This window comes from Ranitomeya imitator, chromosome 9, assembly GCF_032444005.1.
Source record: "Ranitomeya imitator isolate aRanImi1 chromosome 9, aRanImi1.pri, whole genome shotgun sequence".
Taxonomy (NCBI): Eukaryota; Metazoa; Chordata; class Amphibia; order Anura; family Dendrobatidae; genus Ranitomeya; species Ranitomeya imitator.
Genome location: NC_091290.1, coordinates 21,540,513 through 21,556,578, shown reverse-complemented (window position 1 = coordinate 21,556,578; position 16,066 = coordinate 21,540,513). Strand labels below are relative to the sequence as shown.

The 16,066-nt window shown below is 46.5% G+C and overlaps 2 protein-coding genes across 7 annotated transcripts in view; one reads left to right on the top strand and one right to left on the bottom strand.

The window, feature by feature from the left end:
* Positions 1 to 2,026, top strand: part of GAS2 (growth arrest specific 2) — an 87,869-nt gene extending 85,843 nt beyond the window's left edge. For all 6 annotated transcript variants that reach the window (XM_069739889.1, XM_069739886.1, XM_069739888.1 and 3 more), the window contains exon 8: positions 653 to 2,026. In XM_069739889.1, coding sequence (XP_069595990.1) covers positions 653 to 871 — 219 coding nt within the window. In that variant the 3' untranslated portion in view covers positions 872 to 2,026. The remainder of the gene's footprint in view (positions 1 to 652) is intronic.
* A 1,088-nt stretch (positions 2,027 to 3,114) lies between these two features.
* Positions 3,115 to 15,309, bottom strand: SVIP (small VCP interacting protein). The gene is made up of 4 exons (XM_069739890.1): positions 15,186 to 15,309; positions 12,776 to 12,826; positions 6,408 to 6,527; positions 3,115 to 3,726 (listed from the first exon to the last, which is right to left on the bottom strand). Exons 1-4 carry the CDS (start codon positions 15,246 to 15,248, stop codon positions 3,712 to 3,714), a joined length of 249 nt encoding a protein of 82 aa, XP_069595991.1. The 5' UTR covers positions 15,249 to 15,309; the 3' UTR covers positions 3,115 to 3,711.
* Between the last annotated feature and the right edge of the window lie 757 nt (positions 15,310 to 16,066).

Genomic DNA, 16,066 nt, shown 5'->3' with positions numbered 1-16,066 from the left:
CTCCACCTCTGCAGCCCTGCCAGGGCTGTGGAGTTGGTAAGCCAAACCTCCGACTCCTCAATTTCCATGACATCAACTCCACCAAAATGGGCTCCGACTCCATGACTCCGACTCCTCAATTTCCATGACACCGACTCCATGATTCCGACTCTGCAGCCCTGCGGAGTTGGTAAGCCAAACCTCCAACTCCTCAATTTCCATGACATTGACTCCACCAAAATGGGCTCCGACTCCTCAATTTCCATGACATTGACTCCACCAAAATGGGCTCCGACTCCACGACTCCGACTCCTCAATTTCTATGACACCGACTCCACCTCTGCAGCCCTGCCAGGGCTGTGGAGTTGGTAAGCCAAACCCCCGACTCCTCAATTTCCATGACATCAACTCCACCAAAATGGGCTCCGACTCCATGACTCCGACTCCTCAATTTCCATGACACCGACTCCATGACTCCGACTCTGCAGCCCTGCCAGGGCTGTGGAGTTGGTAAGCCAAACCTCCAACTCCTCAATTTCCATGACAGACTCCACTAAAATGGGCTCCGACTCCAACTCCACAGCCCTGCCCCCTACAAAGTTCATACGTCAGATCGAGAAACGTTTCCATGGTGGAAAAACACGCCTTTTCTAATCCATTTGTTTCTTTCCAGATGCTCCACAACAAACACGTGATGGTTCGCGTCGGAGGAGGGTGGGAGACGTTTGCCGGATATCTGCTCAAACATGACCCCTGCAGAATGCTGCAAATATCCCGCGTGGATGGAAAAACCTCACCGATCCAGAACAAGTCTCCCACCATCAAAGATATGAGCCCCGATACCTACCTGGTGGTGTCCGCCCATTACAAATCCAAAAAGGAGATCAAGTGAGGCCCCGAGGCGCACCCCTCTCCTCCTTTAGGGTCACCGGTAATGAAGCCTTTCATGCACCATAGGAGACGCTGAGCTCGGATAGATTACTGCGAGTGATACAAGTATTAGCTGCACGTTCCATTTATTTCTCCGCGACTTATCTTCTCTATGGAAAAAAAAGCAGAGAATGAGCTCCAAAAAGTTATTTTTTTTGTAAATAATATGATTTTTGTGAGTATAGGATGGAATTGTGCGGGTGATTATATCCTACCCCTCAGTTGATATTATAGTTCCTGACCAATGGGCCGGGTATTAGGGCAGTGCCCAATGCCCGGGCTACTGTCGAGGACCTAAAGCTTCCGTTCCATCCCCGTCAGGCAATGAATTTCCATTTTAAGTGGTCAGTATAAGTCAGCATACATGCCTGCTGGATGGCGTCACTTCGCATCACCTACAGACCCCTCAATTTGCCCCCGATGACATGTAGTACGACAATTTATTCAAGGGCTTGTCCATGTTTGCAAATAAAATCATTTACTGTTCATAAAAATCCGATGAAAAAAAAAAAAAACATAATTAAGGTTAAAAAAAATCTCACATCGTTTTGTGTACACAGCTCCTTTGCCAATTGATGCAAGGTCATGGTTGCAGACCAAGGACTCATTCAGGTGTTATAATGCTGGAGACTCTCAAGCAGGACGGGACTTATGGACGCGCTACAAATAGAAGAAAGTGTCCAGATTACGATCGTCTGAATGAGGCCTGTGTGGTCTGACCCTGCCGCCCCCAATATCCTCTTAACTTACGGAATGTTCAGGATCTGACTACAGAGTTTGATTGTAGTCTGTTACCACGGAGACACGCCGGAGCAGCATACAGAAGAGGACAACTCACGGACCCATTTACTGTAGATTTTTTATGTTATTTGGGGGAAAATTCTTGACATTCATGATATTTACTCCCTGCGTTCTTATAATTCTGCACCTTTATGCATAAATATTAACCAGAATGGTGCCCGAGATGTGGAAACATCCTTATTTGTGTTTATTTTCAATAATATTTTGTCCTTTTTCTACTTTTTTGTCTACTCACGCGCAGGATTGCTTTGGGCAGTATTATAGCGGATTCTGTTTTGTGACTAATTTTGATAAAGTTTGATTTTTTTTTTTTTAATTGAAAGATTCCCCTGAGTCTTATTGGTTCTTTATACAAGGTGTGTGTCCTGTAGTAACCAATCAGATACTAGCTTCTTTTTTTTTTCCCCCCTCTTCCTGGTTACAAAATTAAATCTGGGATATTATTGGTGATCTTACCTCTGTGGCGTAAATTATGATTTAGTTGGGTGCGAATGTTTATTCAAAAGAAAGGGGGAGGCACCGCTACTGCCTCCATTGGCCCAAGAGATGTGCCGACCTGTCACCCGCCAATCAAACTGCTAATGGGCTCGATATTAGGAAATAAGCAACAAATAAAAAAACACTCCTTTTTGACTATTTAGGCTTTACTCACAAAGTTTGAAATGTTCATAAAAAAACTCTAGTTTTTCAAGCGAAAATTGCTTCAACAAATGCTCCTTTTTTTTTTTAGGGAGTTTCTCTTTTCCTAAAGAGTTTTGAGGCGCTTTTTCTTGCAGCCTTTTGATTGGACAGTGCTTAGTTTGAAGGTGCCGCTTGAAAGAAGTAACGTGAACTTTTTTTTCCCCACCAGTCATTATTCAAAACTTCAGGAAAAAAAAAAAAAATTCAGATTTTTCTCTTATGCGAGTGCCTCTCCCAGTAATATAGTCTGGATGTGAGATCTGTGTGTAGCCACACACATTAGCTCATATCAGTACAGCTTCTATCCTGCACTTGTTTCTTCTCTATCCTATCTATAACCTGTTTTCTCTGCCCTCCATGAAAAACTTTAAAGATACTTTACCCCCTCTCTCCAATACAGATCTAGTTAGAATCCTTTTCCTCCATTCTTGCTGCAATCACTAACACCGAGAGAAGGGAGGAGAGCGCAGAAAGAGCGGTCAAGAACATTTGTATCTTTTATGCACTCATCTAAAGGACGTGCAGACTTACCGACAGCAAAATGGTGGAAAGCTCTAAATGAAGACTGGGTAGAAAGTTGCTTAACTTTGAATTTAGGATGTAAAACAATAATAAAAAAACAAAAACGTAGAGTTACGATGATGATCTTTCAGATTATGTTCACCCGTGTCACAAATTGTGGAACTGCTTAAAAACAATACAAATAATGAAGAATCGTCCGACTTTTTTTTTTTTTTCCCAAAGGTTAATTTAATAGAATTAATCCCATTTAAATAAAATCGACATATAATTATATAAATATGAAAGCTGAACATCGTCCACGGACCATCGATAACCCTGTACAATGCAAAAGTCCAATCCCAGACACGTTAGCAGCCGCTTGTAGGATGAATCGTTCCCCAGCCCAAGCTTGGGGCACAAGGTCCTCCGCGCCTCATGCCTCACTGCTGCCACTTGCTGGCGAGTTGATATACTTCATCCCTGACACTAATAGTGCCTCTGATTTTGGGGAAGGGTATAAGAAAGAGGAAACAGAAAAATTTGTAAATTTTAACTTTTGTACAAATATTAAATAGCTCTGCAATTCACTACATAGTGTCACATGTCCGAACCCTCGGAATAATGGAGAATTGTGTTAGAAACAGATCTCAGCCGACTTTAACCGACAGCAAAACCGAATATTGCAAGACTCAGGCGAGAGCTCGTGGCGGCGCCAATTTCTTCTCGATCCACGAATGCAAATAGCAAAAGCCAGACAACGGAAGGTTCCCACGTATCGTATCTGCCATCAGGCTGTGGTCTTCGTCACCTCGATAAGCCTTAGCCGACCTGCCACTGGGGAGAAAGATGGAGGCTGTAAGACACCAGAAAACTCCGCTGATCATATGCTGCAGCGGAGGAACATAAGGCAACGAAGTCTGCTCCAGCTACAGCACTACACACAATGCAGAGAAAAGGAAGTGCCCCCTCCACATCCATGGTCATCAGTATGGTGTCGCCCCTCTGCAGGTAACAGACAGAAGTGCGATCCGTCACCGTACAGAACACGACTCCGCCAGTGGTGGCAGCTTTAGGCTGCGTTCACATTTGTGCCGCTCCCGTCTGCGTCGGGCGCAGCTGCGGCGACGCACGCGCCATGCGCCCCTATATTTAACATGGGGGAGAATGGACATGCGTTGCAATTGCGTTTTGCGACGCATGCGTCGCTGCAGCGCATGCGTCAGGGCGCAGGGAACGCTGCATGATGCAGTTTTTCCTGCGCCCAAAACCATCCAAAAAGCGACGCATGCGTCGCAAAAACGCAGCGTTTGTGCATGCGTTCATATTTGCGTCGCCGACGCAGCGCCGCACAACGCAAATGTGAACGTAGCCTTACACCACTCCATCCGACGCTCGGCATTGTGCTTGGTGATGTACGGCTGCCATTAAGCTCCTGGCGGGGGGCGTAGGGTTTGTGCTGATGTTATCACTAGAGGAGGTCTGGACGCTGCAGTTATGGAGTCAAAAGTTCTGCAAACAGATAGTGACTACCGATGTCAGAATCAAATGTCTCAAGATATATGTCATTCAGCAGTATGGAAAAAAAAAAAAAAATTATTATATATATATATACACATATATATATATATATATATAAAATCTTAGCAATGGGGTCGAATGTAAAACCTGAACTCAATGAGGAAGACATACTCTGTCCAGTGTATCTATGAATAAAAAAGAAAAGCTGTGAAAAGAAAGACACAGCGCCACTCGAGGATGTGACCAGTATTGCAGCTTATCTTCTTTAAATAAGTAGGAGAACGCTATAGTAAGAGTTTTTCAACAGAAAAGCACTTTCTCTGGGGGGTTAAAAAAACCATTTAGGCCATGTGCACACGTTCAGGATTTCTTGCAGAAATTTCCTGAGCAAAACCGGACATTTTCTACAAGAAATCCGCATGCGTTATTGACGCTTTTTTTGCACGTTTTTGATGCTTTTTTTCCCCCCCGGAGCTTCCCAATGCATTAAATAGCGGGAAAACCGCCCAAAAAATCTGCAAAATTAACGAACATGCTGGGTTTTTTACCGCAATGCGGTTTTTTCGCGAAAAAAAAAAAAAACGCATCATGTGCACAAAAATTGCGGAATGCATTCTAAATGATGGGATGCATAATGTATGCGTTTTTTAATGAGTTTTTATAGCGTTTTGATCGCGAAAAATCTGCAACGTGTGCACACAGCCTTAAAGTAAAGTAACTGCGCCACTCAAAATACGCCATGATGCCGATCGACATCTACGTCCTAACCAGATATGTGTGTGCACATTGAGGCACTTAGTGATTTGCATCCAACACTCTCCGTGGCTAAAAACTACATCTCCCACAATGCACTGCAGCTGAGGCTAAACCAGCAGGAGGCAGCAGTGACATCAGCAGCGATAAACGGCACAAATGGCTGAAATCCTCGGTGAGACCTGACCGTGACTAATTAGTTCCCTCGCATCTGATTGTGTAATATTAGATTATATCACATATATAATGCCGCACGCTAATGAGGGTAAAGCGGCCAAGGTGGCACCAGCTGATGACATCTCCAGGTATCTGAAAAGCAGCGCAGGCGTCAGCGCGGGCGAATCCTGCTGCTTTCAGACAACAGTGCCGTCCCTGAAGAATATAAGCCATAAAATCCATCCTACAAACATCCGCGGCAGAAGGACGGCGCACAAAATGTCGCTCATCTCACCCGACGAGTCACGAGATTCCAAATCCGCTCAGATAAGTCTCCAGCGCCACCTTGTGTCAGCAGCAAGAAATGACGGCCAAAAAAATGTCATGGTCGGTAAAGTGCCATCATTTTGTGGTATTATGAAGCGTGGACAAAATCTTTTTGGGAATTTTTTTTATTTATTTATCTTAGCAAATCACGTTTGTAGTTAGATGCTGATCTCCTACAAATACTCTGTGCTGCTGGAGGACGCCGCTTATCCTTCAGCTCTGCAACCCGTCACTACCCTCATCAGGTACAGCCCTGTCCTGGCTAACATTATCACAAGAGTGGACAAAAAGATCACCACCACACTTGGATCCTGAAATACTCTGTGCTGCTGCGTCCATTAGAATCATGTAAATGATGCGCCAAAATTATTTATTTTTCGGAATTTTGGACCAACTTTTTTTCCCTTCCCTCGAAAGATCATTATCCAATACATTTATGCTGATTACAACCAGTCGTACTGGAAATACGACTCTACCCCCATGTGCTATTTACACAGCAAACAGACTAATGACGAGCCGAGAATATTCATTTACACCGGGGGGCTACATCACAACCTTCTTCTGCAAAGCGACCTCTTCCTCGGACCAAGAAATAAAAAATAAACAAAAGGTTCCGATTTGGAATGCGACTCCCATCATGGACGGAGGCTGAGAAGTTCAGCCCATTTCTCGGGTGGGAAATCGTTTATCATGGATGATAGAGGAAGGATCCAACCGGACCCCCAGACAAAACCATCCAAATACAGGGTCGCTCAACCTACCCGAAGCCCCCCACCGGCACCACCAGCGGGGGCCGAATTGGCCATCATATTGTCAATTTCTTCCTTCTTCTTTTTCTTTTGATCCACTGATGTCGGATTCTTAATTCCCCGGGACGCGGCCTACGCAGAAGACAGAGTTAGTGAAGGGTTAAACTTGTAAGCACGTGTACAAAATCTTTGTAATGTACAATATATGAAGGGCGGTGGGGGTGTCTGACACCCTAACCACAACCAAAGTAAATAGGAAAAAAGCCGGATTACGTACCGGTAATGCTCTTTTAATGAGTCCACGACAGCACCCCACATGAGAGAGAGGGATCCGCCCATAGGAACAGGAAACCTACAGAATAAAAGGAGGCGGTCCCCTCTCCTCCTCAGTTTAGTTACAGAGTATAAAAAGGGGAACCGCAAAAGTGTTAGTATTCATTCTTATTCAGTCACATAAATTTCTTAACTCTATACAACCATTATTTGTGACCTTAAAGGAAAGAGCTGTGCATAATTTAGGGAGGGTAATACATGGGTGCTGTCGTGGACTCATTAAAAGAGCATTACCGGTACGTAATCCGGCTTTTTACCCTTCGCCACGACAGCACCCCACATGAGAGATTTTCAGAGAGTCATTATTTGGGTGGGATTACTGTATTAAGAACAGCTCTACCAAAGGTCAGATCAGAAGACGTGGACAGATCAAGTCTATAATGGTTGTAGAAGGTAGAAGGTGTAGACCAAGTTGCAGCCTTACATATTAAATGGATCGGTACATCTGCTTGTTCCGCCCAGGAGGAAGCCATGGCTCGTGTTGAGTGCGCTTTTATACCCACTGGAGGAATCTCGCCTTTTGACGTATAGGCCAAGCAGATAGCCTCTCTGATCCACCGAGATATGGTAGCTCTCGTGACCCCATGTCCTTTCTTGTGGCCCTGAAAGGAGATAAACAGAGCCCTACTCTCCCTCCATGTCTGACACCTTTCTATATAAGTCAGGATGGCTCTTCTGACATCTAAGGTGTGGAACTTATGATGTTCTGGAGTTACAGGTGAATCAAAAAAGGAAGGGAGAAATATTTCTTGTGACCTGTGGTAGGTGGACGCTACCTTAGGGAGGTATGAGGGGTCTGGTTTCAGGACTATCCGATCATGAAATATCAGTAAGAAAGGTGGGTCTACTGATAGGGCCTGGATGTCACTAACCCGTCTAGCTGAGGTTAGGGCTACTAGTAAGGCTACTTTATATGTTAGGATTTTTAAAGGTATTGAATCTAATGGTTCAAATGGAGAGCTTGTTAAGGCCTCTAATACTAGATTTAAATCCCACGGAGGTAGACGGGGAATATGGACCGGTTTACTACGTTCACAAGATTTTATGAATCTGGAGATCCACCTATTAGCTGCTATATTGCATCCATATAGGGCTCCTAATGCCGAGACCTGAACTCTTAAGGTATTTACAGATAGTCCTAACTCTCGGCCTTTTTGCAAGAACTCTAGGATAGGTGTGAGTGGAACTTGCTTAGTGAACGGTACCGTGTAAAAGTCTAAAAATTTATTCCATACCCTACTATATATTAGGGTGGTAGATCTTTTCCTGCTCAATAAGAGGGTGTTTACTAGTTCTGTTGAGAACCCTCTGGAACTTAATAGTTGCCTCTCAAATTCCACGCCGTCAAGTGAAGACCTTTCACTTGCGGGTGGAAAAAGGGGCCTTGGTACAGCAGCTCCTTGTCTGATGGGAGGATCCAAGGATCGCATAGGCACATGGTCTGGAGACAAGAGAACCATGGTCTTTTCGGCCAGAATGGTGCAATGAGGATTACTCTTGCCTGTTCCCTCCTGATCTTTCTGATCACTAGAGGAATCAGAGACATTGGAGGAAAGGCATATGCCAGTCTGAACCGCCAAGGATGGTGGAGAGAGTCCAACATATCTGGGTGATCCCTGGTGTTCAGGGAAGCGAACCTTTGTACTTGCCGGTTGTCTCTTGTGGCAAATAGGTCGATTTGTGGTATCCCCCATGCTTCTGTTATCCTTCTGAATATGGATTTGTTTAAGGTCCATTCTCCTTGACGCAACTCGTTTCTGCTGAGGTAGTCTGCCCTGATGTTCTCTACACCTTTGATGTGCAGGGCTGTTAAGGATGTTAGATGAGCCTCTGCCAGCTGAAAGATGTTTGCAGCTATGGTCATCAGACTTCCTGACTTTGTACCACCCTGACGGTTCAAGTATGCCACTGCGGTGGAATTGTCTGAGTAAATTCTTACATTTGTTCCATGAATCTGCGGAAGAAAATGATATAAGGCACATTCTATTGCTTTTAACTCCTTCCAGTTGGAGGAACATATTAATTCTGTCTGATCCCAAGTATTTTGGGCCAGATTGTCTTCCATATGTGCTCCCCACCCAATAGGGCTGGCGTCGGTGGTAATTATTTTAGACGGGTCTATTATCCATGGCACACCCCGTGATAGGTGGTCCATGTCTAGCCACCAGGATAGCGATTCTAAGACATTACTGGAAAGAGTTATTCTACTTTCTAAATAACCGTCTTTCCCCTGAGCCGACAATACTTCGTACTGCAATTGACGGGTATGGAATTGTGCCCAAGGTACAGCAGGGATACATGATGATAATGACCCCAGTAAGGACATGGCCTTTCTTAGTGTCATGTAGGGTTTGCGTATTGCGTCTGATACCTTTGATTGTATAGTCAACCTCTTTGACTGAGGAAGAAAGCATTTCTGACTTACGGAGTCTAGCTGGATTCCTAGAAATGTCTGAACGGTTTCTGGATTCAGCCGAGATTTTTCGAAGTTGACGATCCAACCTAACTCCTGTAGGGACGAGATCGTATTAGATAAACGAGTTTTACATTGAAGTGCAGAGCTTCCTACCACTAGAAAGTCATCTAGGTAGGGTATTATCAAGGTATCTCGTTGGCGTAGATGAGCCATCACTTCTAGTATCACCTTAGTGAAGACGCGGGGAGCCATAGAAAGCCCAAATGGCATTGCAACATATTGAAAGTGACGAACCTTTCCCTCCAGGGTGACTGCTACCCTTAGGTACTGCTGATGTTCGGCATGTATGGGAAGATGGTAATAGGCGTCCTTTAAGTCTATTCCGGCCATGACACACCTAGGGAATAAGAGTTTTATGGTAGAACTAATGGATTCCATTTTGAAGGTATGATTACGCAGGAAAGAATTTAATTTTTTAAGATTTATGATGGTTCTAAATGAACCATCTGGTTTATTAATCAGGAATAAAGGGGAGTAGAACCCTTTCCCTTTTTGATCCTGGGGAACTTCAATCAGGACTTTCTTAGATAGAAGAGATAGGATCTCTATTTCTAGAGCCCTCTGTTGGTCCTGACCTTTTGGAGATGTTATTATGAAGGAATCCCAAGGGATTCGATCAAATTCTAATTTAAGGCCGTATTGCACAATGTCCAGAATCCACTGGCTGGATGTTATCTGTCCCCATTGGGGAAGAAAAAATTTTAATCTGCCGCCTACTTCCTGGTTAGCGGTATTTACGTCTCGGATTATGGGACCCGCTAAAAAAGGCACCTTTTTGCTTTGGGTCCTTCGACTCCCATCGCTCTCTTTGTTCAAGCGGCTTGTTCCTAGTAAAGGGGCGTCTCCTGAAGGCTCTCCTGTAGGATGGAAGATACTGGTTAGGGAAGCCTTTCTTCCTTTCACCTGCTTTATTCAGGAGTTCATCCAGCGTCTTCCCAAAAAGGAACTCACCCTGACAGGGAATCGCACAAAGTTTCGCTTTAGCTTGTGCGTCCCCCTTCCAATTCTTTAGCCAGAGTGCACGCCGGGCTGTGTTGACTAGGCCGGCTGACCTGGCTGCAAGACGTAGCGAGTCCACTGAGGCATCAGCTAGGAATGCTACTGCTTCTTTAATTTGAGGCAATTTCAGCAGGATAGATTCCCTCGAAGTTTTGCCTCTAATCTGTTCCTCCAATTGCTCCGTCCATACTAGTAGAGATCTTGCAGTACAGGTACTAGATATGGCGGGCCTGAACGCCCCCGTATTGACTTCCCATGACCTCTTTAGTAAAGCTTCTGCTTTACGGTCCAGCGGGTCTGTTAGGACCCCTGAATCCTCCACTGGTAGGACCGACTGTTTGGTTGTGGAGGCTACCGCAGCATCAACTTTTGGCACCTTTGACCAGGTGTTTAGGTCTTCATCGCTGAAGGGATAGCGCCTTTTAGAGGATGATGGTAAAAACCCTCTATTCTGCTTGTCCCACTCCTTTTTGACAATATCTTTGATGGTTTGTATGACGGGGAAGGACCTACGTTTCTTCTGTCCTAACCCCGCAAACATTATGTCCTGTGCTGATTTCTTTTCTTTCCCATCTGGGCACCCCATCGTGCTCCTGACAGATTTTATTAAATTGTCCACATTACTGTTGGGAAGACAAAGTCCCCCTTCAGTCTCGGATGAGCTCGGCTGAGATCCCTCTTCGTCTGAAGAAATACATACACCCTCTGACTCCGAACTAACCGGAGACCGGGACCTGCTAGGCTGACGGGTACTGGCGCTACTTGTCTGCGCCAAACCCTGCATCTCTTCTCGGATAATAGCTCTGACATCTGAGGGAGTCATGATATTTTCCTGCCGTAGAGTTTGCATGATACACTCTGCACACAGTTTTTTGGCATAATCATCCGGGAGGGGCTGCGTACATAAAGCACACTCTTTATGCTTAGATTTGTGTGTCCTTTTCTTAGTCTAGAGGAAGGATACAGGAGGAACATATATCAGCATATAGGAAGAGACTCTTTCAAAAACTCACCCAGTGAAGCTGACAGGTACCGGTTCTGGAGGCGGAATTCGTTTGGTGGTAGAACTCTTCTCTGGAGGTCGGCCACCACTCTTTGTGCTGCTCCTCGTGCTTCTCTCCCTGCTGGGAGAGCGCTGTTGCACTGCGGGCAGGTGCGCTTCGTCGGCCGGTGAAGCCATTTCACACACACCGGCCCGACGCTAGCGCTGCATTTTTAAACTTGCCGCCCATTCTCCTGCCTCCCCGGACCAACCCGGAAGTGCTCCCGCGACTTCCGGGTTAGACGCGCCGCTCTCACCACCATGCGGCCGCCAGAGGCTATTAAGCCGGCCGCTGCAGCGCGCGCGTCCTCACAGTGCCGGCCGGACCTACGGTGACCGGACCCGGACCGTGGATGTTTGGCCAGACGAGGGGGGAGGCTGCAAGCAGGGGCTCCCCCGCCGCTGCTTCTGGTACCGCAGCCCCTGCCGTTCCCACAGAAACCGGCGCAGGCGGGTGCATGGCCCAGGGATCCTCTTCATCTGTAGGTAAGCCGGGTCCCTGTAGGAACAGGAAACCTAAACTGAGGAGGAGAGGGGACCGCCTCCTTTTATTCTGTAGGTTTCCTGTTCCTATGGGCGGATCCCTCTCTCTCATGTGGGGTGCTGTCGTGGCGAAGGGTAAAACTGTTGTCAGATTCTGCCCCCCATCCCGTATTACTAAGAGAAGACACATGATCAGCCAGAGCCGCATATATCATCTGCGGGAGAATTGTGAAAGAAAGGGAGGAGGTGAGCTGTGACATCACCTATTGTGGATCCTGTGTTATCTACTGTATATAGAGATATTATCAGTCATTGTACAGGAGGAGGAGGTGAGCTGTGATATCACCTATTGTGAATGGTGGATTCTGTGTTATCTACTGTATATAGAGGTGTTATCAGTCATTGTACAGGAGGTGAGCTGTGACATCACCTATTGTGAATGGTGGATCCTGTGTTATCTACTGTATATAGAGGTGTTATCAGTCATTGTACAGGAGGAGGAGGTGAGCTGTGACATCACCTATTGTGGATGGTGGATCCTGTCTTATCTACTGTATATAGAGATATTATCAGTCATTGTACAGGAGGAGGAGGTGAGCTGTGATATCACCTATTGTGAATGGTGGATTCTGTGTTATCTACTGTATATAGAGGTGTTATCAGTCATTGTACAGGAGGTGAGCTGTGACATCACCTATTGTGAATGGTGGATCCTGTGTTATCTACTGTATATAGAGGTGTTATCAGTCATTGTACAGGAGGAGGAGGTGAGCTGTGACATCACCTATTGTGAATGGTGGATCATGTGTTATCACCTGTATATAGGTGTCATCAATTAAACTCCTGTATGTGATGATAATGAGACTGCTGAAAAGTCTCCTATACAGAACAGGACATATACAGTAAGTCCTTGTACAGTAGCTAGTAGCAGCTGATCATGGTGGTGCTGGTTATCAGACATCCGCTGATCTGATGTTGGAGTCCGTCCTAGAGATTGCTTATTAATATTAGTTGCCCAGACACCGGTTTAGCAGGAAGGTTTCTTACTTCCATCTGTCTTTTCTCCGCTGCTTCAGCCAATTGCCGTCTTTTCAGGTCCTGCAGATAAGAAGGAGAATTTTATTACTATCACGTATACAATAAGAGACTAGAAAGGAGAGTATGACAACACTCCCGGTACCAGGACAGCGCCGCACCCCGTGTACTAAGACAGCTCTGCACCCGTGGACCAGGACAGCGCCGCACCCCGTGTACTAAGACAGCTCTGCACCCGTGGACCAGGACAGTGCCGCACCCCACGTACCAAGACAGCGCCGCACCCCACGCACCAAGACAGCAAAGCAACCCATGTACCAAGACAGAGCCGCACCCCACGTACCAGGACAGCGCCGCACCCCACGTACCAGGACAGCAAAGCAACCCACGTACCAAGACAGAGCTGCACCCCACGTATCGGGACAGCGCCGCACCCCACGTACCAGGACAGCAAAGCAACCCACGTACCAATACAGAGCCGCACCCCACATACCAGGACAGCGCCGCACCCCACGTACCAGGACAGCAAAGCAACCCACGTACCAAGACAGAGCTGCACCCCACGTATCGGGACAGCGCCGCACCCCACGTACCAGGACAGCAAAGCAACCCACGTACCAAGACAGAGCCGCACCCCACGTACCAGGACAGCGCCGCACCCCACGTACCAGGACATCAAAGCAACCCACGTACCAAGACAGAGCTGCACCCCACGTATCGGGACAGCGCCGCACCCCACGTACCAGGACAGCAAAGCAACCCACGTACCAAGACAGAGCCGCACCCCACGTACCAGGACAGCAAAGCAACCCACGTACCAAGACAGAGCTGCACTCCACGTATCGGGACAGCGCCGCACCCCACGTACCAGGACAGCAAAGCAACCCACGTACCAAGACAGAGCTGCACTCCACGTACCGGGACAGCGCCGCACCCCACGTACCGGGACAGCGCCGCACCCCACGTACCGGGACAGCGCCGCACCCCACGTACCGGGACAGCGCCGCACCCCACGTACCGTGACAGCGCCGCACCCCACGTACCGGGACAGCGCCGCACCCCACGCACATTATATCCATGGTGACTTGTGTTTCTTCCACTTTACGGGAAGGTACTGACATTTTTTTTCCTTTGCTCCAGTGACTTCCATAGAAATGAATGGAGGTATCGGAGGAGCTACGGAGGGTCCTTGTGTTTGTACAGAATGTGTATGGCTATGTATCATTACGTTATTGCAGGGTACTGTACAAGTGATCGCAGGTCCATTTATTATAGATTGGCCTCAGTGATGATATCAGGATGAAGCAGCTTCCGCCATCTTCTGCCTGTAACTAGGCAACAAGAACAACGAGCCCCCCCCGCCCCTTAGACACCTACACATCGGCCTCTTCTCATCTCTATTACCCGACCCAGTGTGATGCCCAGAGACTCGGGCTCCTACTGGCCCCAGTGCAACACGATTGTGAGGTGCCCATGGGTTACCACGGCAACCAGGGCCCTACTCAACGCCTCCGTGGCAGCCATCTTGGTCCTCCTGCAAAGCCAAAATCACAGGCCGGGCGTCATTGGAGACCGAGATTATCACTATATAACAAATATTACAGCACACAGAGCAAGTGATCGAATAATCACAAGTTCAAGATTCCAACGGTCACTAAAAAAATAAAGTAATTTAAAAAAATAATTGTTTTTTGTTTGTTTTTTTATATAGAAAAGCAGCAAAGTTTCAGTCACACTATTCCCAGTGCTAAAATAAATAAAAAATATTCAGCATCGCGATCCAATGAAAAATATAAAATTAGTTTTCCTGTGCGGTAAATACCAACAAACAAAAAAAAATTAAAAATGCAAAAATTGGGGTTTTTTTTGGTCACGGCACTCCCTCAAAAAGCAATCAAAACATTATATACACCACAAAATGGTAATCAGAAAATCTATGAAGAACAAGGCACTGTCAACGGAAAAAATGAGAGTTATAGATATCACAATCTTTTTTTTTTTTACTCTGCAAAATATAAAAAAAGACACAGAAATATTAAGTCTCCAAAGGTGCGGGATGTTCGCCCCCGTATGAACCAGAGTCGCATGGTTCACCGCCATTTTCATGCCAATTATGCCCAAAATATACCATAAGTTGGGTCCAGCCCCACAGACCTGAGAGAGGCGCAAAAAGTAAGAAACTGGGCAAAAAAAGTAAAAAAAAATTAAAAAAAAAAGCAACAAAAAAAAGTCTACATTTTATAGATAATAAAATCAATGCGCAATTAAAATAATAAAAAATGTGATAAATTTGCAGAACACGACCACAGCCAGAGATTAGGAGACTCCTTCCTGCAGAGACTAGAGATCTTTTCCTACACAGCTGCTTAGTGCCCAGTTTCCTGCTGTTGTGCCCACACCCTGGGAGGGGTCCACTACTCACAGGGTCAGGGGTCTCCACCACATCGTCTGCAGCGCCCCCCAGACATGGCAGACACAGCCCCATCCCCGGCTGCTCCCAGTCCTCGGCTCTTCTGCAGGGACAAGGGGTGGAGAATTGGGAAAAAATCCACAATAACAAGCAGCTGTGCTGGTAACTAGAGCACAAGTTGTATGACATCAGCGCTCCGGTTATGTCCTCGGTGCAGTAGCCGGCGGCCGCCATTTTCCCGTAGACCACGGGTCCATTAGCTTGTATCTGCCGAGCGCACACATAATGGCGCCCGGAGCGGCGCTGTATAACAGTCATAGGACGCCAGAGACATTATTATATTGTTGTACACATTGTGGAAATGCTATGTTGGGAGTTGTAGTGTCTTTCCTCAGTGACATTCACACAATTTACTAGTATAGTAGTACTATACATCCTGCTGGGACTTGTAGTTGTTTTACAGCTAGATGACCACATATAAAGAGATTTGGTCATGCTGGGACTTGTAGTGCCTCCACATATATCACACAATGGTGCTTATTTTACGTGTAAGCGTTCCAGGTGTCCCGTAATCAGCGTCGGGCGCCCCGGGAAGAACTTTTTCATTACCAAGTTTTATTTTTTCGATCATCTTTTTACTCATTGGTTTTTACACATCCGAGATACAGGGTCTGCGTACGGACCAACCAGGCTGATATCTGCTCCGGGACCCCGGTTCTAGTGACCAGTGGGACTCGGACCGATCATGCATTTTTCATGGGCCGACCGCTTATGCTTGGCCCACGGTGATACGGTGCGTGCTGCCGGACGGATTCCCCGGAATTACAAACACCGTATTCAGGCGTATACTACGGCGGCGTAACCATTGACTAAGATAGGTAGGACGGTTTTAA